Source organism: Mus caroli, unplaced genomic scaffold, assembly GCF_978045245.1.
Source record: "Mus caroli unplaced genomic scaffold, Mus_caroli_1 scaffold_5, whole genome shotgun sequence".
NCBI classification, from domain to species: Eukaryota; Metazoa; Chordata; class Mammalia; order Rodentia; family Muridae; genus Mus; species Mus caroli.
Genome location: NW_028227260.1, coordinates 85,708,495 through 85,735,003, shown reverse-complemented (window position 1 = coordinate 85,735,003; position 26,509 = coordinate 85,708,495). Strand labels below are relative to the sequence as shown.

General features: G+C 35.7%; 2 protein-coding genes across 4 annotated transcripts in view; one reads left to right on the top strand and one right to left on the bottom strand.

Moving 5' to 3' along the window:
* The window catches only part of Dmd (dystrophin), a 2,436,643-nt gene that overhangs the window by 724,950 nt on the left and 1,685,184 nt on the right, over positions 1-26,509 (top strand). The window lies entirely within an intron of this gene.
* LOC147004667 (uncharacterized) overlaps positions 23,643-26,509 on the bottom strand; it is a 47,257-nt gene continuing 44,390 nt past the window's right edge. Inside the window, exon 5 of the mRNA XM_085838329.1 lies at positions 23,643-23,720. Within this exon, the coding sequence (XP_085694455.1) occupies positions 23,643-23,720 (78 nt within the window). The remainder of the gene's footprint in view (positions 23,721-26,509) is intronic.

Genomic DNA, 26,509 nt, shown 5'->3' with positions numbered 1-26,509 from the left:
GAAATCGCTTGACCAGCAAAAAGAACTGGGTTTTCTAACAGAAAGTCTGTAGATTTTGTAGGGAACATTTTCTTCTCAAGTGCCACAGCATTGTTGGAAAAAAAATCATGTACTATAAACATGCACTTCCATAAATTAAGTAAATAGAAAATATCATGATTTCCTATGGATTTTTCAAACATCTGTAGGCATATTTATCATTCCTCCCCTTCACCTTCTATACATACTGTCCTTTCTCCCTCCTCCCCATTTAAAGCCCCGATTTCTTCCTCATATCAACTATATCCTGATAGATCATACTACCTCTAACATGTAAGGAAAAATGGTCTATTCGATATTTTTCAATCATGTGTGACCATTACAATTGAGAGTCCATATCCAAAAGTGGCATATATATTTAATTTCTTTTATTTAATTTTATTTATTTATTTATTTTTATTACATGTTTTCTTCAATTACATATCCAATGCTCTCCCAAAAGTCCCGTATACCCTCTCTCCAACTCCCCTACCCACCCATTCCTACTTTTTGGCCCTGGCGTTCCCCTGTACTGGGGCATATAAAGTTTGCATGTCCAATTGGCCTCTCTTTCCAGTGATGGCCGACTAGGCCATCTTTTGATACATATGCAGCTAGAGTCAAGAGCTCCGGGATACTGGTTAGTTTATAATGTTGCACCTACAGGGTTGCAGGTCTCTTTAGCTCCTTAGATACTTTCTCTAGCTCCTCCATTGGGGGTCCTGTGATCCATCCAATAGCTGACTGTGAGCATCCACTTATGTGTTTGCAAGGCCCCAGCCTAGTCTCATAAGAGACAGCTATATCAGGGTCCTTTCAGCAAACGCTTGCTAGTGTATGCAATGGTGTCATCTTTTGGAGGCTAATTATGGGATGGATCCCTGGATATGGCAGTCTCTAGATGGTCCATCCTTTTGTCTCAGATCCAAACTTTGTCTCTGTAACTCCTTCCATGGGTGATTGTTCCCAGTTCTAAGAAGGGGCAAAGTGTCCACACTTCGGTCTTCGTTCTTCTTCAGTTTCATGTGTTTTGCAAATTGTATCTTATATCTCGGGTATACTAAGTTTCTGGGCTAATATCCACTTATCTGTGAGTACATATCATTTGAATTCTTTTGTGATTGTGTTACCTCACTCAGGATGATGCCCTCCAGGTCCAACCATTTGCCTAGGAATTTCATAAATTCATTCCTTTTAATAGCTGAGTAGTACTCCATTGTGTAAATGTACCACAATTTTTGTATCCATTCCTCTGTTGAGGGGCATCTGGGTTCTTTCCAGCTTCTGGCTATTATAAATAAGGCTGCTATGAACATAGTGGAGCATGTGTGCTTCTTACCGGTTGGGACATCTTCTAGATATATGCCCAGGAGAAGTATTGCTGGATCCTCCGGTAGTACTATGTCCAATTTTCTGAGGAACAACCAGACTGATTTCCAGAGTGGTTGTACAAGCTTGCAATCACACCAACAATGGAGGAGTGTTCCTCTTTCTCCACATCCTTGCCAGCATCTGCTGTCACCTGAATTTTTGATCTTAGCCATTCTGACTGGTGTGAAATGGAATCTTCATTTATATTTATAATTTTAAAAATACCTAAATATATATTTTGAGTAGATTTTTTTCATATAACCCTTTACAACCAGAAGATTCATTCCATGAAAGATTAAAATAATGAATTCAAGAGAATTAAAGAAAATATAACATATCTGAGAGAGCAGAGGATATCATGGTCCAATTGTTCTTCAGTTGAATATATTGCTATTATCTTAATCTCTCTTTTCTAAATAGTACTCTTGAGTTTCCTTAAAATGAGTATATTTTTGGAAGACAAATCCAGGTAATACCTATGTAAATGGGTCAGAAAACCCTCCTAAATGCCTTGAAACTTCCATTATTAATTTACCATGTGAATATTTTATTTTAATATTTGTAGTGTTGCTTTTGGTTGGAAGCCAGGTGGTTTAATCTTATTACTATGCTTATAATGTGGAGTAGTTTTTTGGTTAATGGTATGTATTAATGCAATAGTAGACATCTCAAATTGAGTCAGAGAAATAGCTCTTGGCAAATATTGGAAGCCTTAAGAGACTTCAAAATTCCATGTGCCTTGTTAGGTAGTATTCCCAATTATCTTGAGGATAATCACCATTTAATGCAAAATATATATGTTTATATATAAGGCATGATATAGTAGGTAAAAAATCCTAGATTATACAAGTCTATGTCTATGCTTACACATATATCAGGTTAAAACTGATGAATGGGTTCAACAAATCTGTAGATTATAAAACCAACATTAAAAATGAGTCAAGTTTCTATGCAATAATAGTTTTTAAAAAAACTACTTTCAAAAGGTGGAACAGACCTGTAGTCAAGCACAGGTGAGAAGAAGATCAATCAATTCAAGGCCATATTCAGCTATGCTGTCAATTCAAGGTTAGCTGAATCTAAACAAGATACAATTTCAAAATAGCAGGAGCTGAGCATGAGGCTCAGTATAAAAGTAATTGTTTTGAATATCCAAAATTCTGGACCTTATTCCCAGTTTCCCTGAAATGGTAGGAAATTAAAAAAAACAAAACAAAACAAAACAAAAAAAATTCCATCCTGCTAGGGTGTGGCTGGGGGGCTGCAAGCAGGATGGTCATTTGCCGGAATCTGGCAGGGCAGTTGGCACAGAGTGAAAGGAAAAGTGCATTGGCCTGAAACTTGTGTAGATCCTCTTCCCAGATGCACTGTGCAACCACAAGATAACCATGACTCTGGGCAATAAGAAAATATCAGACGTGAGTCTCAGCATTAGTCCAGTATTTATGGTGCTTTCAGAAATCTTGAACCAGATCAATGACTTCTTGCAATGAGTACATATAAAGCTGTTAGGGCAAAATAAAATTCTGTGTAGCACACACATAGTAGTTTGCAATGTTACCTTAATAAATGAATGTGGAATACAGAGATGAGAAAAATAAGTAAATAGAGGGAGAGAGAAGTGAAACTAGAGATGGGAAAGCAACACAGCTGCTGAGAACAAGGTATCCAGGAGGCTTGGGCCACCACCAGGCCTGCCTCACCCCATTGCCACCCCCTTGGCCAGTACTGCCACTCACCCCAAAGGCCAGGCCTGCAGCATGGTGCCACCTCTGCTGCTGCTCCTGCTATTCTCCTTTTCATCAGAAGGAGAAAATGGGTGGGATCAGGGAGCTGCCTAAGGGCTGCAAACATTAGCTTGCTGTCCTGGAGCAAGAGGAGGGTGGTGTACTGCAGCCTGGAACATGTGCAGGTACTGCCACCAAACATACTCCTCAACCATAAGATCACCTTGACTATGAGCAACCACAGTATCCAAGATAAAGGACAGTTGTTGTTGTTGTTGTGGTGGTGGTGGTGGTGGTGTGGTGGTGGTTTTCTTGATTTTTTGCTGTCTACAATGGCCTTGATGGTCCATGCTGCCTCTGGAATGTGAATGTTCATGGAAAATGCTGCTGCTGGCTGCTATGGCTATGGGCACTTCTTTTGCAGTGCTATTGATTACTGTATACTGATAACTAGGAATGAGAGACACTGAAGGCTCCTGTGACAAATCTCACCTCCCCCCCCCCCAAAAAAAAAAACAGTCGAGACAAGAAACTATTGAATAGAGTTCTTAAAAATTATGGTAAGGATGCTGAAGTGTAGCTATTCACAGTTGATTACTTCTGGTGGGGTATGGGGAAGGACTCTGTTTTCTTCAAGCAACTGGCCATTGGAAGTTTGACCATAGTCCAGTGAGTGTATGGGGAACATAAATTGGACTTAGCTTATATAATTTTAATTTAATTTTATTAATTTTGGGGAGGCACATTGGTAGGATGATGGATATGGGAGAGATGTGAAGCAAGTGTGACCAGGGTGCATTGTATGAGAATCACAAATAAACATTTAATAAATAAAATATTTAAAATTATTATGCTATGAAGAATAATAAGCATATTCATCTAAAATTCATTTAAAATTATGTTAAGGAAACAAAATATTTATGAATTAATTCACCAAGGAAACAGAAGAGTTTTCCACTAAAATATATAATTCTGAGACATACTAAAGAATTCTTTCTGTAAATAAATAGAGGGAAATCCTATGTTCATACATATGAAAACAGTATAGTTAGGTTTTTTCCCAAACTTACAGTAATGTTCAATGTGTTCTCTACAATAAGCACAATGTTGTATTATGCAGTCATAGGAAATTTACCAGAAAATTTCTGTGTAATTTCATGGGGCTCAGAGAAACCTAAAAACTTGATTACAAATAGTATAGTACTTATTCATCAGTACATCATCAAAGCTCAAGAATAAACTGCAGCATATATGGTAAAATATTTTTGGTAAGTTTATTCAATGAAGATAAAGCAGCCTTTTCAAAAGATGGTACATAGAAAATGCTCTTTGTACCACTATTAACATTTGGGTCTTTGGCACATAAGCAATATTTAACAGAAGTACATAACTTTAAACTTATTAGACATAGGTGTAGACATAAACTTATCTAACATAGGTGTCAAAAGTCCTGATACTCTTTAACTCTTAAATTTGTTGGATATAAACATAAAATTTAAATAAAACTAAATCCAAACTTAAAATTTTTGTACATCAAGTAGTGAAGTGATAAATAAGCTTACAGAATTACAGAAAATACTTACATATCAGTTTCTTGACAAGGGACTTATACCTGAAAATCACTTTTATAATTCACCAACACCATTGTCATCACCATCCAGAGCAACAATAAAAAACAACTGAAATAAAAATCAGCAAAGATTTTAAACAGAAATTTCTATAAAGAAAATAAGATATACCAGTGTTCAACAAGAACAGGAAGTTTGGCTAATCAGCGTTAATATTTAAGGAAACACAAATCCATCTGGAGTAAAAAGCATTTAACACCCATTGGGCTTTTTTCTCTTACGAAACAGAAAGGAAGGAAGGAAGAACGGAATAAAAAAAGGAAGGAAGGAAGGAAGGAAGGAAGGAAGGAAGGAAGGAAGGGAGGGAGGGAGGGAGGGAGGGAGGGAGGGAGGGAGGAAGGAAGGAAGGAAGGAAGGAAGGAAGGAAGGAAGGAAGGAAGGAAGGAAGGAAATAATAAGTTTTCAGAAGCAGAGAAATTGCAACATTTTTGCATTTCTCACAGGATATAAAATGATATCAATGCAATGGATAACAAGATGGTATACTCTAAAATAATAGACACAAAACTGTAATATTATCCCATAAGTTAGTTTATGAGCATACATATTGGAAAGGGGGATCTGCACATGATATTTGTGCAAACACAATAGCAAAACCAGATGCCACCCAAATGTCCACCTAAGGATGTAGGAATAAACAAAATACAGTGTGTATGCACACAGAACATCATCATCTTTAAAAGGAAAACAATTTGAAACATACCACAATATAGATGAATCTTGAACCCACTGTATTTTGCAAAATAAAACAGAGAGCTCCCTCGTACAAGAAAGAAATGTGAATTGTGGTTCCAAGAGGCTAAGAGAATACAGCATTCTTATGTGTTATTTAATGAGTATACCATTTAAATTTGTGAAGATTTCTGTAGGTTAAGGTGGCAGTGGTTGTACAGTAATTTCTGAGTACTTTATTTCTTCATTATTGGGTAAATCTAATTTTCCTTATTGGATATTTTCTTTATTTTCTTCATTTACACTTCCCAGTTTCCCCATGGACACACCCTATCCTATCCCTTCTCCACCTGATTCTTTGAGAGTTCTTACCCACCCACCCACTCCCACCCCAGCCCTTACATTTCCCTACACTGGTGCATCAAGCCTTCACAGGACCAAGGGCCTCTCTTCCCACTGATGCCCAACAAGGCCATCCTCTGCTACATATGTAGCTGGAGCCATGGGTCCATCCATGTGTACTCTTTGGTTGGTGGTTTAGTCCCTGGGAGCTCAGGAGGTGGGGGCTTCTGGTTGGTTGATATTGTTGTCCTTCCTGTGGGGTTGAAAACCCCTTTAGCTCCTTCAGTCCTTTCTCTAACTCCTCCATTGGGGACCTGGTGCTCAGACCAATGGTTGGCTGAGAGCATCCATCTCTGTATTTGTCAGGCTCTGTCAGAACCTCTCAGGAGACGGCTATATCAGGTTTCTGTCAGCAAGCACTTGTTGGCATCCACAATAGTGTCTAGGTTTGGTGACTATATACGAAATGGATCCCCAGGTGGGGTAGTCTCTGGATGGCCTTTCCTTCGGTCTCTACTATACACTTTGTCTCTTAAACTCCTCCCGTGGGTATTTTGTTTCCCCTTCTAAGAAGGATCGAAACACCCATATGTTGCTCTACTTTCTTCTTGAGTTTTGTGTGATCTGTGAATTGTACTTTGGGAATTTAAATTTTTGGGCTAATATCCATTTATCATTGAATGCATACCATGTGTGTTCTTTAGTGACTGGGTTACCTCACTCAGGATATTTTCTAGTTCCATTCATTTGCCTAAGCATTTCATGAATTCATTGCTTATAATAGCTGATGCTACACTATGTCAATAGCAGCCTTACTTATAACAGCCAGAAGCTGGAAAGAATCAGCATGTCCTTCAACTGAGGAATGGATACAGAAAATGTGGTACATTTATACAATGGAGAACTTTCCAGTACTTAAAGCCATGAAATTGTTTACTTATAAGTGACTAAAAATGGCAAGTTTTATGTTACATATATTTTACTTCAATAATTTTCCTTTAAGGAATGTTTTATGAATTTTCTATAAATATTAGTGATGGATTTATAAGTTATATATTATGTATTTCAATTAATGAGATATTTTTACTTGACAATTTATCATTTGAATGCATATATTCCCAAGATATATTCAAAGATACTTTTGATGCTTTTAGCAACTTGATTGAAAAAGAAACATTTTATTTTACTCTAGAAAGAATTATATAATCTTTTCAAAATAGTATAAATATATTGAAGCCATATTTTATTCATATTTTTTATTAGGAAAGATGATAACTTTCCAATTTCATTGATTGTATATAGGCAGTATTTAGACTTGTTTCGATTCCTTAAAATTTTTATCTTTGTATTTCTGCATCAGAAACTTTATCACCTATATGTAATATTTTACTTTATTTTATTAAAACCAATAAAAATGTGAATTAGGATTTAGAAATGAAATGAAGTCTTCAGTTCTGTGTAACCTGATTCTTATAAGGCAATTATAGAGATAGAAGATTTTTGAAAGACCAGAAATGTTTAATGTATTGCTTACTTTTATACCGTTAATTAGAGTTTGTGGTACAAATTGACCTTGAGTGATAATTTGAAATACAGATTTGGTGATCAGGATGGCTGTAGTTAGTTACTGTACTTTCAACTAGGATCACTGTTGTGATTGGCAAAGTTGTCTTTTGTTTTTTAGGTTGTTCATCAACTTTCACCCTCAGTGCTGTTTAGAGCATGATCAGTTATTACTGCACTGACAAGTATTAGCCTAGTTGTAATTTATCATAGGTTGTCAAGTGCCTCACATCCTCACATGTGTATCCACTGAAGCAGACAAACACAATTTTCATCTCCTAAGTTATCCACCATTTATTGTGATATATTACTTTTGCCTACAATGTAATAGACAAATTATATTTAACCATGTTTCAAATGAAACCATAATGGTAAATATTGTTTTTTCTTTAAATCAACCTAAAATCTAGTATATTATATACTCAATATACTGAGATATTTAATTATTTTATCATTAAAATAAATATGTAATATATAAATTACTTCATTAGTAGTAAGCAATTAATTTTAAATAAAATATTTTAGAATGAACATTAATTAGCAATAGCATTACATAAATGGTCTTTTTAATACAAGAGAAATAATATCAGAAGAACAATTTTAATTCAAGACAACTACATTTAATTTTAATGGTCATATACAAGCTTTTGGTTGTATATACCAAGGCAGCACTCCTGACATATAAATGACCCTATTACTGCTAAAGAAATAAGGTCAAGAGACACATTTTTACTGAAGTCAATTATGATATATTTTAATTGAAATAGGAAAACTGCTTTTATTCATAGAGAGTACTACAGACATTCCATATTATTCTGTGGCCTTGTAATATTGCAGTAAGTGCTTAAAAAGTGTCTCAGCTTTCTACATCATACAAAGAAATCTTCCAACACATTAATTAATGCATGTCTTGCCCATGTGCCACATCCTGTAGACAAGTATATGTAGGAATAATACTGAAGATTAAAAAGGAATATAAAAAGGTACCATCTGGATATACTTAATAGAAGGTTATAGTATCAGTTTTTTAATGCACAGCCCAGGTTGACCTTCCTACTTCTTCCCCTTCAGCATTTCCTACTGGGATATACCACCTGAATCTACTAAAGGTTTAGCCAGCTTTCAAAAAAAAAAAATCTACCACCTGAGGATCAAGTATGCAAACACATGAACCTATTTTATGCTCAACTACATTTTACATCCAAGCTACTAGTTGATTTATATTCTAGAATTTGTCAGGGTTCAGATTGATGAACCCTGATTTCCTTAAGATTGTGTGAAGGCATATTTGTTATTGAATGACATTGACCTTTACAGTAAATTTTACCATTGATTAGCTGAGTTTTTTTTTTTTAAGGAATCTTCAAATAGACCAGTTGAATTTATGGTAGGAAATATAATTTAGCAAACTCTAAGAAATAGAAGACAACATTGTAAAATTCACAAGAAGAAATGGAACATGTAAATTCTTTTATAGAAATTGATGACATAATACAGTCCCCCCCCCCCAAAAAAAAAAGAAAGAACTCAATGAATATTTGCTACAATCAACTGGATGACAGCCATTATCCCTGGAGAGCATGATGTTCGCTCTACAGTTTAGTGACAGGTAGAAATAAAGGATGAGAAAAGTTAAAAAAAAAGCAACATAAAAGTGCCATTAAGGAAAAAAATTGTACAAGAGCAAGGCATAGTCAAAGCATGTAGTTTGCTGCCAGTTAAAATGAAATATATTAACTGTGTATTAACATACAAGGTATCTTACTAAGAACTGAGGATTAGGAAATATAAATAACATGCTATGTGCTTTCAGAAAAGGAAGACTGCCTAATAATGTTCTAAAAATGATTACTTTATTCTCTAGCAATATATGCAGTTCCAAATGTCCAACTTTTACAAGTAATCTTAAATGCATTTCTCTATCCCTTCTTTCTATATCAATAATTATTTTATAATTGTCATCATTTAGTTTGACATAAAACATCATATAGTATATGCTGTATTGATGCTATTCTGTTTGGTGCACAAAATATTTTCCTTTTTGGAGCTTCCTTATTAGAGGAAAATATCTTGGTTTATAGTAATGTTTTCTTTTCTACTTTTAACTAGATATTTTCTTTATTTACATTTCAAATGTTATCTCCTTTCCTGAGTTACCCTCTGAAAAGCCCCTATTCCATCCCCTGCCCCCTGTTCACCCACACGTCCACTCTTGCTTCCCTGTCCTGGCATTCCTCTACATTGGGGCAACGAGTCTTCACAAGGCCAAGGGCCTTTCTCTGCTCATTGATGTCTAACAAGGCAATCCACAGCTACATCTGCAGCTGGAGCCATGGGTCCCTCCATATGTAATTTTTGGTTGGTGGTTTGGTCCCTGGGAACTCTTGGGGTACTGGGTGGTTCATATTGTTGTTCCTCCTACGGGGCTGAGAGCTCCTTCAGCTTCTTGAGTCCTTTTTTTAGTTCCTCCATTGGGGACTTTGTGCTCAGTCCAATGATTGGCTGAGAGCATCCCCTCTGTATTTGTCAGGCACTGGCAGAGCCTCTCAGGAGACAGCTATACCAGGCTTCTGTCAGCAAACTCTGATTGACATCTACAATAGTGTCTGGGTTTGGTGACTTTATATAGGATGGATCCCCAGGTGGAGCAGTCTCAGGATGGTCATTCCTTAAGTCTCTACTCCACATTTGGTCTCTGTATCTCCTCCCATGGGTATTTTATTCCCCCTTCTAAGTAGGACCAAAGTACCTATACCTTGCTCTTTCTTCTTCTTGAGCTTCATGTGGTCTGTGAATTGGATCTTGGGTATTCTGAGCTTCTGGGCTAATAGACAGAAGCTGGAAAGAACCCAGATGTCACTCAACAGAGGAATGGATACAGAAAATGTGGTACATTTACACAATGGAGTACTACTCAGCTATTAAAAGCAATGAATTCATCAAATTCTTAGGCAAATGGATGGAACTAGAAATTATCATCCTGAGTGGTGTAACCCAATCACAAATGAACACACATGGTATACACTCACTGATAAGTAATGTTTTTACTTATTAATTGATCTTTGGACTTAAGCTATCACCTTTCTGGCTATGCATATTTGTATATATATATATATATATATATATACATATATATATATATATGTATATATATATATATATTAATAGACTAATCAGAGTTTCATACTTTTGTGAGACTGGGAAACACAAAGTGGAGTTAAAATAATTAAAATATATAAAAAATGTTTTCTAGAGATTACATAAATGTCCCATAGGCAATTCTGAGGCTTTTCCCCCTAAAACCCTAGAATACGTCTTAAGCATAAGATCCAGCAAGTAGCATGAATTCCATCAAGCTCAAGATTATTTCTCCTACAGTTGTAGGTCTCTGAACCTCAAAATTTAAAACTTTGCATATCTGAATTACTTATAACATACTTAGAGATATTTAAAAATGACTAGGGTAATTAATGTATAATGAAAGAGGGCAGCCTGTAAATGTGTATAAACAATGTTCACCATACTTGTCACCAGTGAAGGAATGGAGAAATTAAGGAAATACAGAAACACTTTTGTGGCTTAGAAATAGGCATTGAGGCCGGGTGGTAGTAGTGCATGCCTTTAATCCCAGCACTTGGGATGCAGAGGCAGGAGGATTTCTGAGTTCAAGGCCAGCTTGGTCTACAAAGTGAGTACCAGGATAGTCAGGACTATACAGAGAAACCCTGTCTCAAAAACAAACAAACAAACAAACAAACAAACAAACACAAGAAAGAAAGAGAGAGAAGAGAGAGAGAGAGAGAGAGAGAGAGAGAGAGAGAGAAAGAAAGAAAGAAAGAAAGAAAGAAAGAAAGAAAGAAAGAAAGAAAGAAAGAAAGAAAGAAAGAAAGAAAGGCAGGCATTGAGGAAGAAGACAGTATATAAGACTTTCTAGGGCCTTTCTTGGTTTGACATTTTCTCTAAAATATTTAAGTTTTCACTGCCTTGTGACTAAGTATTATGCCAGGAGAACCAAGAGAATAATTAGAAATGACCCTCACTTTTAAGCACATTCCAGTATAATTTGGAATTCAGGCATAACCAAATGGAGCAATAAGTCATGAAATAAGCTCCATACACAGTAATAAATTTTATTTTACAATGTAGGCACACTGTTGAAATTTGTGAGGGAAATCATTTGCAGAGGCTACAAAGAAAAGTAGGATACTTCCAGAGGAAGGAGTTGAGCTAAAGCCTAAATTTGTGAGGGAAATCATTTGCAGAGGCTACAAAGAAAAGTAGGATACTTCCAGAGGAAGGAGTTGAGCTAAAGCCTAAATTTGTGAGGGAAATCGTTTGCAGAGCCTACAAAGAAAAGTAGGATACTTCCAGAGGAAGGAGTTGAGCTAAAGCCTAAAGATGCACAAAACCAGGTGAGAAAATCAGTTTGTGAGAATAAGCTTCTTTGCTGTGAGAAAGGAAAGAGAGAAAAGAGAGACTGAGACTACCACAGGAAAATTATGCAAGGCTAAAGAAATAGGGCATTTGACTGATTTTCTGTTTTATATCTTGTATCTTATAAAATCTTATTTGAGTGGCTTTTTGGATCTTTCTCATTTCTTCATGAACTTTTGACTAATATCACTGTAGACCTAGTGTTGCAGAATAGGAAAAAGGTGAGAGAAGGGTCCAGACCATATAGCTTCTACACATTTCAGTTGTGTTACAGCTGAAAACAATAGAAAACACTCTTTATCATGTACTGTGTTTCAGGCAGTGTGTTAAGTTTGAATGTTTATTTTTTCTTTCCTGATCCTCAGATTTTTGTATGAGGACAAGAAACAAAAAGATAAAATGAGTACTTCCAAAGTCTGGCACCTTTGTCTTTCTGACAACTGGTACATAAGGAGCTTATTATATATAATTGCAAGAGGTTAAAGAGGCAGATCATTATAAATAAGGCTGCTATAAATAAACATAGTGGAGAATATTGGAGCATAGTTACTACATGTTGGAGCATCTTCTGGGTATATGCCCAGGAGTAGTATTGCTGGGTCCTCAGGTAGTACTCTGTCCAATTTTCTGAGGAACCGCCAAACTGATTTCCAGAGAGGTTGTACCAGCTGGCAATAACACCAGCAATGGAGGAGTGTTCCTCTTTCTCCACATCCTTGCCAGCATCTGCTGTCACCTGAGTTTTTGATCTTAGCCATTCTGACTAGTGTGAGGTGGAATCTCAGGGTTGTTTTGATTTGCATTTCCTTGATAACTAAGGATGTTGAACATTTTTAGGTGCTTCTCAGCCCTTCAGTATTCCTCAGTTGAGAATTCTTTGTTTACCTATGGACCCCATTTTTTAATAGGGAAATTTGTTTCCCAGATGTCCCTCAACAGAGGAATGGATACAGAAAATGTGATACATTTACACAATGGAGTACTACTCAGCTATTAAAAACAATGAATTTATGAAATTCTTAGGCAAATGGATGGATCTGGAGGATATCATCCTGAGTGAGGTAACCCAATCACAAAAGAACACACATGATATCATGCACACATGATAAGTGAATATTAGCTTAGAAGCCTGGAAACTGTGAATACACAAGATAAAATTCACAAACCACATTAAACTCAATAAGAAGGAAGCCCATAGTGTGGATACTTCGATCCTTCTTAGAAGGGGGGAACAAAACACCTATGAAAGAGGTTACAGAGACAAATTGTGGAGTAGAGACTGAAGAAATAACCATCTGAAGACTGATTCACCTGGAGTTCCATCCCCTTCTCAATTACCAAACCCAGACACTACTGTGGATGACAGCAAGTACTTGTTGACAGGAGCCTGACATAGCTCTCTCCTGAGAGGCTCTGGGTGCCTCAGAAATACAAAGGTGGACACTCGCAGCCATCCCTTGGACTGAGCATTGGATTAAGGAGGTAGAGAAAGAACCCAAGGAGCTGAAGGGTTTGCAGCTCAATAGGAAGAACAACAATATGAACTAGTCAGTACCTCCAGAGCTTCCAGGGACTAAACCACCAACAAAAGAGCACACTTGGTGGGACTCCTGGCTCTAGCTGCATATGCAGCAGAGGATGGCCTAGTTGGATATCAATGGGAGGAGAGGCCCTTTGTCCTATGAAGGCTCTATGCCCAGTGTGGGGAAATGCCAGGGCCAGGGAGTGGGAGTGGGTCGGTTGGTAAGCAGGGGTGATGGGGGAGGGAATAGCAGGAGGGTGTTTTTCAGAGGGGAAACCAGGAAAGGGGATAACATTTGAAATGTAAATAAAGAAAATATCTAATTTTTAAAAAGGAAGCAAATCATTAAATAATAATAATAGGCCAAAAGGTTATCAAATGATACAATATTTTTCAAGTGAATGGAATGCATTGTAACTGTTCTATTCACTTGGATAAATGTACACCACGTGCTAAACGTTTAAAGGTCAAAGATAACAAGCTTGTAGTGAGGCACAAAACTATGACATGTAGCCATATATAAACATCAGAATTAAAAGGTTATAAATTCTCTGGTCCCTACAGCTTTGCGCATCTGGAGATGCTACCTCATCTACCTCCTCTAAATACCAATGTCTTCCACATTACAATATAATGGAGCAGCAGACACACCTTAGGCCCCTAAAGCAATGCAGTTTAAACAATCTCAATTTAAGTGGTCAAAATAGGCAAGTATGTCAATTCGGGGTGTGCCATAAAGCAGAACCTTAATAAAAGATTGGATGAGGGCTATAGTATAAAGCACAAAGTATATTCTGTGAGAAGTGGCATAAAAATGAAAAGACATAGTATTTTTCAACTTGAATCATAAGGGGACTAGTCATATACTTTTTCTCCATGATCATTTTTTAAATTAAATACATGAGACACATAACATCAGCATCATATAATCTTACTCAAACATATGATTTGGATGCTTCAAAATTGGTGTTTGATTTTTTACAATCTTTGTATACTTTAACATTTTGATGATTGAAGTCATCTAAAATAGCACTCAACTCCACCCTTTTCTTCCTCTAACCTATTAGATTTTGATATTTGTCTTTTTGTACTATTGCATGGTAGTGGCAATTATAAAGTAATAAAATTTATGATTCAAACAGAAATCAAGTATTGAGGCTGTTGGAAATGACATTCTCAGCTATATTCTTTAACAAATCTAGGTTAATGATTAGGAAATATTTTTTTTTAGAAAATCTTTCTGCTTGAATTTTTTGTGCTTAGAATGAAACTTTATTAAAATATGTAAATAGAATGTAAAAATATACTTATATTAATATAACACACAAAAATATAGCTTATTTAGAATGAATAGGTTCAGTACTGGATTACATTACAGAAATACCAAAAATACCTTAATTTATATTATATAGCTCAATAAAAACTAGCAAATATCAATATCTCAGTATGACTAGCATCCATAAAATTGCCTCCCTCAACACAAAAAGCATAACCATCAAATTTATAATTAAGATAAAATTAGATTTATATTGAAAAAGACAAAAGTGTTCAAGGCTTTGTGAGAATTTATAGCTATTTAGAGTTTGAGTATTAATCAGATAAATTTATCTCTCACTTCATGCTCATTGTGAGATTCTTACTGAGTTAGGATGATGATGAGATTCTATCTTCTTTGGAACAAATAAATGGTAACAATAGTTGCTTAATATGGAAATATTTCTCAGGTATACTTTGTGTTTGTAAGAGTATTTGAAAGAATTGCATTTAACTGAAAACAGAGAAAATAGACACAGAACATTAAAAAGTGATTGGATTTTCTTTAGTTACTGCAACTGAATGACAGGTAAGAAGACCTTTAATACATGCAATTGCAATTGTATCCTGTTTTGGAGATTAAGCATTCTAATGATAGTACAATGAAAAATCATTAGAGTGCTTCAGTGGAGCAGTCAATATATCAGAATTAAAACCCAAATCTCGTTTCTGAATGGCACCAACTTGTTTGAACCTTACATGTCTTTTATTTTGCAACTATTTTCTTCTTTAATTCTTCTGAGACTAGAGGAGGTTTAATTAAGTACATATCACTACTTAGAAAAACAATCCTAAGAATAAAAGCTGCATAATTCAATCAAATCCATAGGTACTTTATAACTATTTAAGTTTAATTGATGTTTTATATTTTAAAAAAGGTTGGATAGTATTCACTATGGTTTTATAACTAAGAAGTAATTAGCAATACATAAATATCACTGCATTATAAAACACATTTTATCAAAGAGCCTGTGATGGTATCTTTAGTTACTACTAGTTTGAGTGAACACTACTTGGCCACCAGTAGCTTTCTATCTATTAGACTTCAGAAGACATTTCAAAGAATCATATCCATGATGATTTAGAATGTTACAAAATTAGGTTATTTTTACTTTAGAAGTAGAATGCAATAATTTCCATATTTTCTCTTTCCAAATAAGGTTTTATTCATATTGTAAAATTTTGATGGGATCTGGGGGTCAACTCTATGGTCTTGCCAGTTTTGCACAAGTATTTTACCATGGAAATCCAACCTCCCACATCTCTCATGATACATTTGTAAATGTGTTCTCAATTATTATTTTTAATATAATTTTAGAGGGAGTTATACCCAAATAAAGTCTCTGGTTTACTAGAAAAATATATTCTTCAAAAGAGCCCTTCCTATGAAGGGTTTTCTGTCTGCCTAATTCTAGCATTAGCCTTGTTCTTTTTAATGTAACTTAAAACACTTCTTGTCAGACACAAGTAGAATTAATTTGGACAAAAATTACAAGTTTCCATCAGGAAAAAAATCTGAAAGGTTTAGCCCTTTCATACTCCTCCTGCAGAGTAGAAATAATAAGTGAGATATTTCTATAAAAATAATGAACCATTTTTTCTTTTCAAGAGCAACAGAGCATTATACGCCCAAAGATAACTACATTGTATTTTTAATGTATAATACTGTGAACTCATGGTACATAGTCCAGAATATTGTCTTGATTTTATCAGTGACCAGTTAGGAAGATCATGCATGCTCCATCTATAGATTTCCCAACTTAAAAATTTTATTTTTCCATGTACATGCACTATTATTACTATACAAATAGGTTCATTTTAAATGTAAAGTTGCTGCTAATTTTAATCAGTTTCTACAGGAAATGTAACATAAGGTTCTACTCTAAAACATCAGAGGCTCTCTAATTTCAAATAAATGTCAGTTAATATTAGATGTTGATAAAAGCTACTCTTGTTGGGTTTTATTGCTGTGAAGAGACACCAAGACCAAGGCAACTCTTACAAAGTAAAACATTTAATTGGGGTTGCCTTACAACTCAGAGGGTTAGTCCATTATCATAGTGAGGGGAAGCATGGCATCATGCAGGGAGATATGATACTGGAGAGGAACTAAGAGTTACATATCCTCAGGCAGCAGGAAGTGACAGTCACACTAGGCATGGCTTAAACATTTTAGACCTGAAAGCTTGTATCAAGTAACACTTTTTCCAACAAGGCCACACCTACTCCAAAAAGGTCATACCTCTGAATCATGCCACTCTCTATAACCAAGCAAGTTTTAAACACAGTAGTCTATGGAGGTGGTTAAAACCACTGCAGCTGCATAACTGCATGAATTTGTCCCATATGTCTGAATATTTAGAACTTGCTAATAGATTTGCTTATGGACAAATATTTATCCAGCAATATAAAAGTATTTATATAACTTCTCTTATTGAGTTTTCTTAAGTATTTTGTATGTGAACTTAAAAGACATTGCCATTATTTCAGTGGAAGACAAGTAGCAGGGAATAAATATGGGAACTGAGATGTAAATGTTCTTCTTATATATGTCTGGCAACCTCAGTTGGATCACCAGGATCAGTATAAAACTAGAGAGAACAAACTCCTGAAAGATTTCCTCTGAGTTGGATGTGGTGGGGATGATCTATATGGAGATGAAGGAGGGGAACGTATTTTGGGGGGGGTCTGGAAGAAGTATTTTTAATAAAAAGATGTTTTCTCAGTATTACACATGGGAACCATGGTATTCCAGCATATGTGCATATATACCATAAATAAATATTCAAACCTTTAAAAGCTATATCTATAATAAATATTCAAACCTTTAAAAGCTATATCTAATGAGGGAAAGTGAGACTGTTCCACAGACTATCCTTTTAATCAAAAGTCATACTGTCAGTGAAGGCTTAAAGTGATTATGATAACATTCCTTTAATTTAAAGGAGTATCAAGTAGTATGGTTAAGGGAGAGGAGAGTAAAAGTTAAATAAACGGTCAGATTTTCAGTCATGGTGGCTAACATCTTAATATCAGAACTCATGGCTCTCAGGCAGAGGAATCTTGACTTCAAGGCCAGACTAGGCTACATAGCAAGATACTGTCATCCCCACAACAACAACAACAACAACAAAAAATAGATAAAAGATCAGATTCTAACTTGGAAAAGATTTATGAGAAAGGATTTATGTAATTACATAATCATTACAAAATAATACTACTGCAAACTGTCATGGCTATTTAGTAGTATGTTTTTGTTATCTATCTTATAATCTGTTTAATTATTATAGCTTAAGTAAAACTATAGTAGAAATGATATTGAATGTTAAGTATGATTTCAGTGACCTATTATAAAATAGAAAACAGATTGCTTTATAGGTTTCTATATGCTTATATCTGAAATCAGCTTTTTACTGAGTCATTGAACTCAATTAACAGCTTATTCTACAAAAGACAGATTTCAGACATGCTGTGATAGACCAGTCAGATTTTAAATATCATATCTTTACTATGGAATCGAGGTGGGTGAGTTTGTTTGTTTAGTGCTTTATTTGTGTTTCAACAGAACAATAAACAGGGTGCCAAAGTTCCAAGTATAACGTGTAGAAATGTGATCTTTATAACACAGTTGGCATGAGAATTAATGACTATATTGATTCATGTAATAGTGATACTATGTGCTGTATAAAGAATGTACATACATATTGCAAGAGCTGAGTGGGAAAGGTTTTTGCTCATAAGAAATACTGGTGAGGTTTAAACACTACACTTTGCATGGAAAAGACATCTGTCCTGAGCAAGTCAGATACTTTATAACACTTTGTATTAGTTACTTTTAAAAATCACTGTGACTAAGTATCTGGCATGAAGTAATATAAGGAAGAAAGGATTTGTTTTGGGTTACAGGGGGAAGCTATGCTCTGTAATAGCAGGGAAGACAGAGAGAGAAAGGAGGGAGGGAGGGAGGGAGGGAGGGAGGGAGGGAGGGAGGGAGGGAGGGAGGGAGGGAGGGAGGGAGAGAGAGAGAGAGAGAGAGAGAGAGAGAGAGAGAGAGAGAGAGAGAGAGAGAGAGAGAGAGAGAGAGAATCCTGATACTCAGCTGGCTTTCTCCTTCTTCCCTTTGTATTTAGTTGGTAAGTGCCACCCCAATTCTGGGTAGATTGTCCGTCATATAATTTTTTCTTGACATGTTCCTGTAGACATATATGAAAGTGTATCTCATTAATTCTTTAGGCATTTATTTATTACCAATCAAAAGTGAAGATTACATCTGTAAAATCATAATGGTAATTTTCATTATTCAATAAGATTCCTTCAAGAAATAAAGCAAACATGTCTAAAAGCATTTCAAGGTAGGATATGGTAGATCTTAAGCAATGGGCATCTCTTACATACTGGATATAGTAGTGTTTGGTAGGAAAAGTCTAGGTTGTCCATCTAGGAATGAGTGTAAAGGTACTTGGTAAGAGTAGATAAGGCTATTAGCATGAGTTCGGGCTACTTTCCTGAAATGTGTATAAGAAAGAAGAGATATAGGAAGACCCATGTAGAACATGGGGTCATGGCCAATTGCAGGGCTGTGTGAGGTGGCTGCTTTGGAACTTGTGACTCCCTCAATGGAAAAATATTCCTCTAATAGTGAGGATGAGAATGTTTAGTGGCACAAATTTGGTGCTTCCCTAGAGAAAAGGCAAAGTGTATGCAGATAGGATGAGTAGATTTGGTCAGGTAAGTGGAATTTACTTTGGGAGTAATCCTGGGCTGGTTGGTTGGAGATGGTGGTGGAGGAAAGGGATATATATATATGAGTTGGGGCCCCATGCTTGAAGCTTGTGTATAGTAAGGAGTATATGAAGTCAATTGGATATGTGTTTCTACTTGCTTGTTTATTCATTTGGAGGCAGGGTTTCTTTATGAAACCCTAGCAATTCCGGAACTCATAGAGATTTAATTATCTGTATTTCCCAATGCTGATGTTAAGGGTATGGGCCACCATGTCATGAAACTTTTGTTTTAAATCTTATGCAAAAGTCTCACCTAAAAAGATCAATGAAATGTGTATACATAAGTCTTAATATGGATAAACTCTGATTTATTGGTTCAAATAATAGTTGTAATTTCAACGGTGAAATTATTTTGATATTTGTCAGGCTAGACACATTTTGAAGTACTATTCAATGTTTATCATTATGACCCACCACAAATATTCACAAATATAATGAGTTCTGTGGATTTTAATCCTGTTATTTGATTGTTGTTAACATAAAATTATTTTTACTGTCTTGTCTACATTATTTATCACAGCCTTGATGAGAATAGACTCAAAAGCTTTAGTTAAACCATGCTTTCCCTATATTGTTGTTCTATAGTTGTTAACTTGAAATATTTCTCCATTCAATTTCTTTTCATTCTCTTCCCATTTTCTTAAGAAGATTCTAATAAGAAGTGTAGTGGTAATGATCCAAAAGCTGGAGGAAAACAGGTTAATTACAGACAGTTTATAACCTTTGAGCAATTGAATGTTGACCATATAAATTCTAGATAATATCATTATTGTTCCCCGGGTACGATTAAACTGTCATAAAGAAAAGAAATAGAGATATCTACACTCTAGATAAGTACTTGAATGGGGATTTTATCATTACATACTACTTAACTGTGAATATAGAATTTGATTTAATAAATTATTCATTACTTGTCTTGAATTCCTGCCAAATGATTTCTCAAATGATAATTAGAGAAGTTTCTGTGACAATCAAGATATTGGACATTTGTTTTCTCTTTTCCCATCTGCTGAGTCACAATTCTCAGACAGTAGAGGGTATAGTGTTTTCTTAAATCCTTAGAGTTTGTACTTAATTTTTTGAGAGGAGAGATCATACCCGTATTGCACAAAGTACTGTATTTGTTACTTCTTTTCATTGGCTATTTGTAAAGGTGTAAAATATTTGCCTTGCATACATGCATAACCTGTTGAATATGAGCCCCAACAAAAACAAAAAACAAACAAACAAAACCCCTCAAACCCAGCTGTGAGCTGGTAAGTGGCCTTGCTCTGTAAGCCTGAGAACCTGCATTTGAATAAATGAATGGTCTAAGATCTGTGAAAGGAAGAATACTTATACTGCTGTGGATTCATGGTAATCAATGAATGATTCTCTTTAGCAATAAAAAGAGAGTGTGTATACATACACAACTCTAATTTAGGATTTCTAAGGTTTCATGAGTTTGTGAACATGAAAATTGAATTTAATTTTATGTTCACAGTTTTATGTTTTTCAGTATTTGTACATTTTCTAATAAGCACATAAGGCTTTAATCAAAATAGAGCAATTAAAAAGTAAAAATTCTTTGAGTTTGTTTATATACTGGATTACGTTGATGGATTTCTGTATATTGAACCATCCCTGCATCCCTGGGATGAAACCTACTTGGTCAGGATGGATGATTGTTTTGATGTGTTCTTGGATTCGGTTAGCAAGAACTTTATTGAGGATTTTTGCATCAATATTCATAAGGGATATTGGCCATTACTGGAAAGAGAGGCCCATTGGACTTGCAAACTTTATATACCCCAATACAGGGGAATGCCAGGGCCAAAAGAATGGGAATGGGTGGGTAGGGAAGTGGGGGATATGGGGGACTTTTGGGATAGCATTGGAAATGTAATTGAGGAAAATACATAATAAAAAAAAGTAAAAATTCATCTTATATTCCTGTCCTGATCGATAAACATTTTGATATATGTCATTGATATTGATCAAATGATATATGTCTTAGGGTTTTGCGAGAACCTGCTTTGTTCAAGGCTGGCCTTGCACTCAAAGATATGTTTGGCTTTGGAATCTGGGATTAAAAGTATGTACCACCATGCCTGGATCTAAATTTAGCTGGATGGGATCTTGCTGCAAAATTCCTTAATCTATTATTTTCTAGACCACAGGATTCAGCTCCATTTCACCTCCTTTTGCCCCTTTAATAATTGAAACATATATTTTATATTTTTTCCTTTCTAAGCTTGCTATACTTGTTCAAAACACTCTTCATAAGACTTAACCAGAGAACTAAGTCTCTGATGGGCTTTTTGGAGACTTCCTTTGTCAATGCAATTAATATAAATCTCTTTACCTTAGACTCAGGTAGACTCTTCAGACAAGGGCAAAAAGCAACCACATTCTTCACCAAACTACAACAAAAACAGCCTCTAGGCCACATACTGATATCATTCTCCACTGAAACCTCTTAGGCCAGGTCTGCATAGTTCAAATCAACTTCAGCAATAAAGTCTTTCATATTCTTACAAAGATAGCCCACTAAGCCCCATTTAAAGTATTCCACCACTTTCCAAATCCAAAGTCCCCAAATCCAAATCCACATTCTTCCAAACAAAAGCATGATCAGGCCTATCACAGAAATATCCCACTCCCGGGTGCCAACTTCTGTCTTAGTTAGGGTTTTACTGCTGTGAGAAAACCAAGGCAACTCTTATAAAAACAGCATTTAATTGGGTCTGGCTTACATGTTCAGAGGTTCAGTCCATTAATATCAAGGTAGGAGTGTGACAGCATCCCGGCAGGCATGGTACAGGAGGATCTGAGATTTCTACATCTTCATCTGAAGGACGCTAGTGGAAGACTGGCTTCCAGACAGCTAGTGTGAGTGTCTTAAGCCCAAGACCACATTGACACACCTACTCGAACAATACTGCCATTCCCTGAGCTAAGCATATACAGGCCATCACAATATATACTCTTTGTATATCTTCGTGTTCCTCTTATTTATTTAAAAGGACATATACATATATATTCATATCATGTTCATAGTTTTTTTCACAGCTATAGAATATTAAAATTATAACTACAGATATTATATATACTATATTTAACATTATGTATACATGTATATATTATTTTTATGTATATGCATAATTTACATGTAAATATATATATATAGTTATATATAATCTTAATGAATGTTCTATTTTTGTGACAAGATACTGTGACCCTGCAGTTTGCTAGAGCCAAAAATGTGACTCAGTCAGGATGAATTGTTGAGCCAGATGTTAAAGGGCCCATAGGGCATAGGCTATGCTATACATGTTTTCAGTTTGCTCTGAATTTAAAGGAATATTACATAGTACATAGTACTAGAATGGATTAAGATTTGTCAGATCCCTTGATTAAATGACTTTGCTTGACAGCAGAGGTAATGACACGCATATTTAATTATAAAAAATGAACCAGAGCTTGCTGCCTTCTGAATTTCTTAGTGTGAAAAGTACCTTTCAGTTCATGTCACAATCCTTCATTCAAGTTGATGTATTGCTTGTTATCAAAAGTTGAAAGAAAGGGGCATCTGCTGAGATGACTAATGCATTATAGAAATATTAGATTTTAGAATAAAAGTTACCTTTCGATATGGCAAGATTCCATAGTGATACATAGTATAACAATCTACTAAAAGTCAGTTTTTAAAATCACACATAATGGAATATATATAATGCATAATATTTACTAATATGATATACCATTGGAGTTGAAGGGCTTCATTACTGATTAATTTTATACCAAAAACCAAGTATATTCGAGCATTAACTGTCACTGTGTTGTGAACTAGCAAAGACACTAGCTTATATGTTGTATCACATTTCATGAGTTGATGGGGACAAATGTCTATTTACTTACTGATATTATCTACCAGTGGCACAGCAAAAAAAAAAAAAAATGATGATAGCCAAGTTTAGTTTGATGAAGTAGTTATGTTATTTTGTTACAGGAATATGAATAAGAGGTTACTTATAAACTTATCAATGACCTGAAAACCTCTGCAGCCCTGAAAACTCTTCCAATCTAGCATGAGTAACAATATCTGGAAAACTACACAGATGGGATTTTCCCTTAAGTTTATCTTCTGTATCCTTTATCATATTCTGAAACCATGTGTAGCTAGAGAAAAAAATTATACATATCTCTGGAGTTTAGGGCTAGTGGGTTACTTCTAGATGTAGATAGATGTCTGAAGACATTTCCCAGCTCCAGTCATGAGGGCATGTTAATAGGCCTCATCATGCATGGGTCTCATGTAGGCATTCTCAACCACTCTGATTAAGATTATGATAAACACATAAGCCTGAAAGACAAGGATCCATAATGTATATGTTGTCCTTTAACTCTTTTGTTAATACTTGTAATCTAGTATATAGTGTAAATATTAGAAAGATGATGGACATTCAATACATGTTTGTGTAACAAATGAGTAAGCACAATTATTTCTCTGTAGTATCTTACTGTGAAAAGAGTAGCAAAGTACTTAAGGCACATATAGTCAAGTTCAGTCATTCTTTGGTTCATTAACTGCATATAAAGGAAGATTAAGAACATAATGGACAGCGAGCCTAAATAGAATCAGATTATACCATCTCTCAGTTTTCATCAGATAAGCTCCATTTTTCAGTGGACAGCAGTAAATATAGAAACTCAGAACTTGTCCAAGTAAACAGTACTTGTTAAGTATTACGTGCCAAATGAGGCATTTGTATCACAATCTCTAGTCATAAAGCTTTGGGAACATTGGGGGAATGGGGTGTATGAGAATTATAGGTGCCATAGGACAAGCAGGACTGTTGGAAATAAATGATAGGAATGTTGCACTCATGAACTCACAGCATCTGTGGTTGCATGCTCAAGAACTGCTGAAGATCAGACCAGTCAACACTTCAATGTGGATTCAACATCTGGCTGAGTTGCTGTTGACAGTTGATGGCTGCTGGTGATAGGAAGCATCTCTTCTTGTCAGAAATGTGTGGAGTAGTATAGTAGGTTGACCACTCTGTAGGTGATGCGTTCAAGCCCAAGTTTGGGTAACATTGATTTTGGAATAAGTGGGTTATAAATAAATTTAAAAAGAAGGAAGTGGGATGCTGTATGGAGAGGGAAATCCAGGAGGAGTTTGAGAGGGTAGTGTATACAATCAAAATATGTGTATAGAATTTTCAAACAATAAATTAAGGCAAATGAATAGGATCAGAATTGCAATAGTGTTGTCTTTGTTGGGTAGGTGTTTTTACCTTGGTTTCTGCTACTCTCTCTAGTATTTTAGAAGGTATGATGTCTGTGTGCTGTCTAGTAGATAGTTCTTCTGGAATCCTGATATGTGTGGCCACTGGGTATTCTAGGTAAAATGTGTTCCTAGGTATTGTTAAGTGATACCCATTACCTGTAATGGTTTTAGGAAATGGGGCCTGAAGGCATACACAGGAGGGAAAAAACAGGGTGTTCCACCAGGACCTGCTTAGTCCACTGGGAATGTCAACAGAGAGTAAAGACAGACACACAGTATGTAGTTTTCTACAGAGATGGAGATGAGGCTGGGGGGTTGGATATAAATGAAATAAGGAAGAGGAAAGATGTGAAGCTTGCCTACCTGTATTACTGACCTGCTTGATTCTCTGTCAGGCTTAGCTGCTGTTTTCTTAGAGAAAGCATGATGGGTTTGAGGGCTAGAATAACAGGATGGCTTTGGAGGGAGTTTTGAGGAGAAGGTCTGTGTGATCCTCTGGAAATGGAGGCAGAGAGGAGAGGGCAGCCACAGCAAGTGGTCTGCTACAGCAGTGGGAGTGAGAGTAGGGGATTGGACTTGGAGTAGAACCATGAAGATCCATAGATGTACTTCCTCATTCCCAGGATTACGTGAAATATATGGTGTCCCAGGGAACATATACCTGCTTTGGAGGCTGAGATAAAGTGATGACTGTAGGAAGGAATTATGGATCAGAACAACTGTGTGTTCTCTTAAAGATCAGTGTATTGGGGGAAGCAAGGCTTAAGCAGGCATTCTGATACTGAGCTGGAGATAAGACTTGGGGAATGGATATGGAAGAGATGATGGAGTGGTAAACTTCTATAGTTAGGCTACCTTCCTTGTTGGCTTGGAGTGGCCCATTGTTTCCCAAGGAATACCTGTTTATTTTGGTGGACTTGCATGAAATAGTGAATGGGGGAGGGAAGTTTGGAGTGGAAGATATGTGTGAGCTATTGTAGATGGAGAGGAGCCACGGAAGATGGTTTGCTGCAGAGTTGGAAATGAGACTGGGGGTGTGTTTGGAAGGAATGAGAGAGAGGGAAAACTTTAGAGTTAGCCTGGAGTGGCCTGCATTTTGCTTTGGAAAGGGTAAACTGTGTTGTAAATTAGTACTCATTTGCAGACATTTTCCTAAGGAAAACTTGGTTCTCAAACTGCAGCAGGTTAATACACATATTTATTATTCATTGACATGAACCAATCACATCAGTGCAGCAAGAAGACTGATATGAAATTAATTAAGGTGATTATAGAGGTGTAAACAGGCTTTAGGAAATGAATTTACTAAGTGGTCTTGTTAATTGCTAGAACATTAATCAGAATTTAGAATTGAATGCAGTTCTGCTCTGCTGTGTTACTTATAAGGTCAGTAATTTTTGGAAGCCATTTTTATTCCTTCTGATTTATTTTCCATAGTATAACATTTGTTTTATCAATAGTATCTTTTTATGCGATAAACAAATATGATAATAATGCAAAATATGAGAAAGTATATCATCTAAGCCAGCATATAAATTTATGCACAAGTAATACCTTCTTATGCACTTAACAGGCCTTTATGTTTCCCAATCAATTGCTTTTACAATATTTAAATATTCTAGAAGCAGATTCTGTCTTATATGGCTTACTTTAATTATTAAATATGATAAACTTACATAACAACTCTTTATTCCATTAAAGTATCTTTATTTTTGTAACTTTGCATATTAATGTAACTTTTGCATAAAAGAACAACAACTGGGCAACTTATCCTGAAGCTAAGCTAGGAGGGCCTAGTAGCATGGTTACAACTCCCAGGCTAAGGCTGTAGCATACTTTTAAAACTACATGCAACAAAG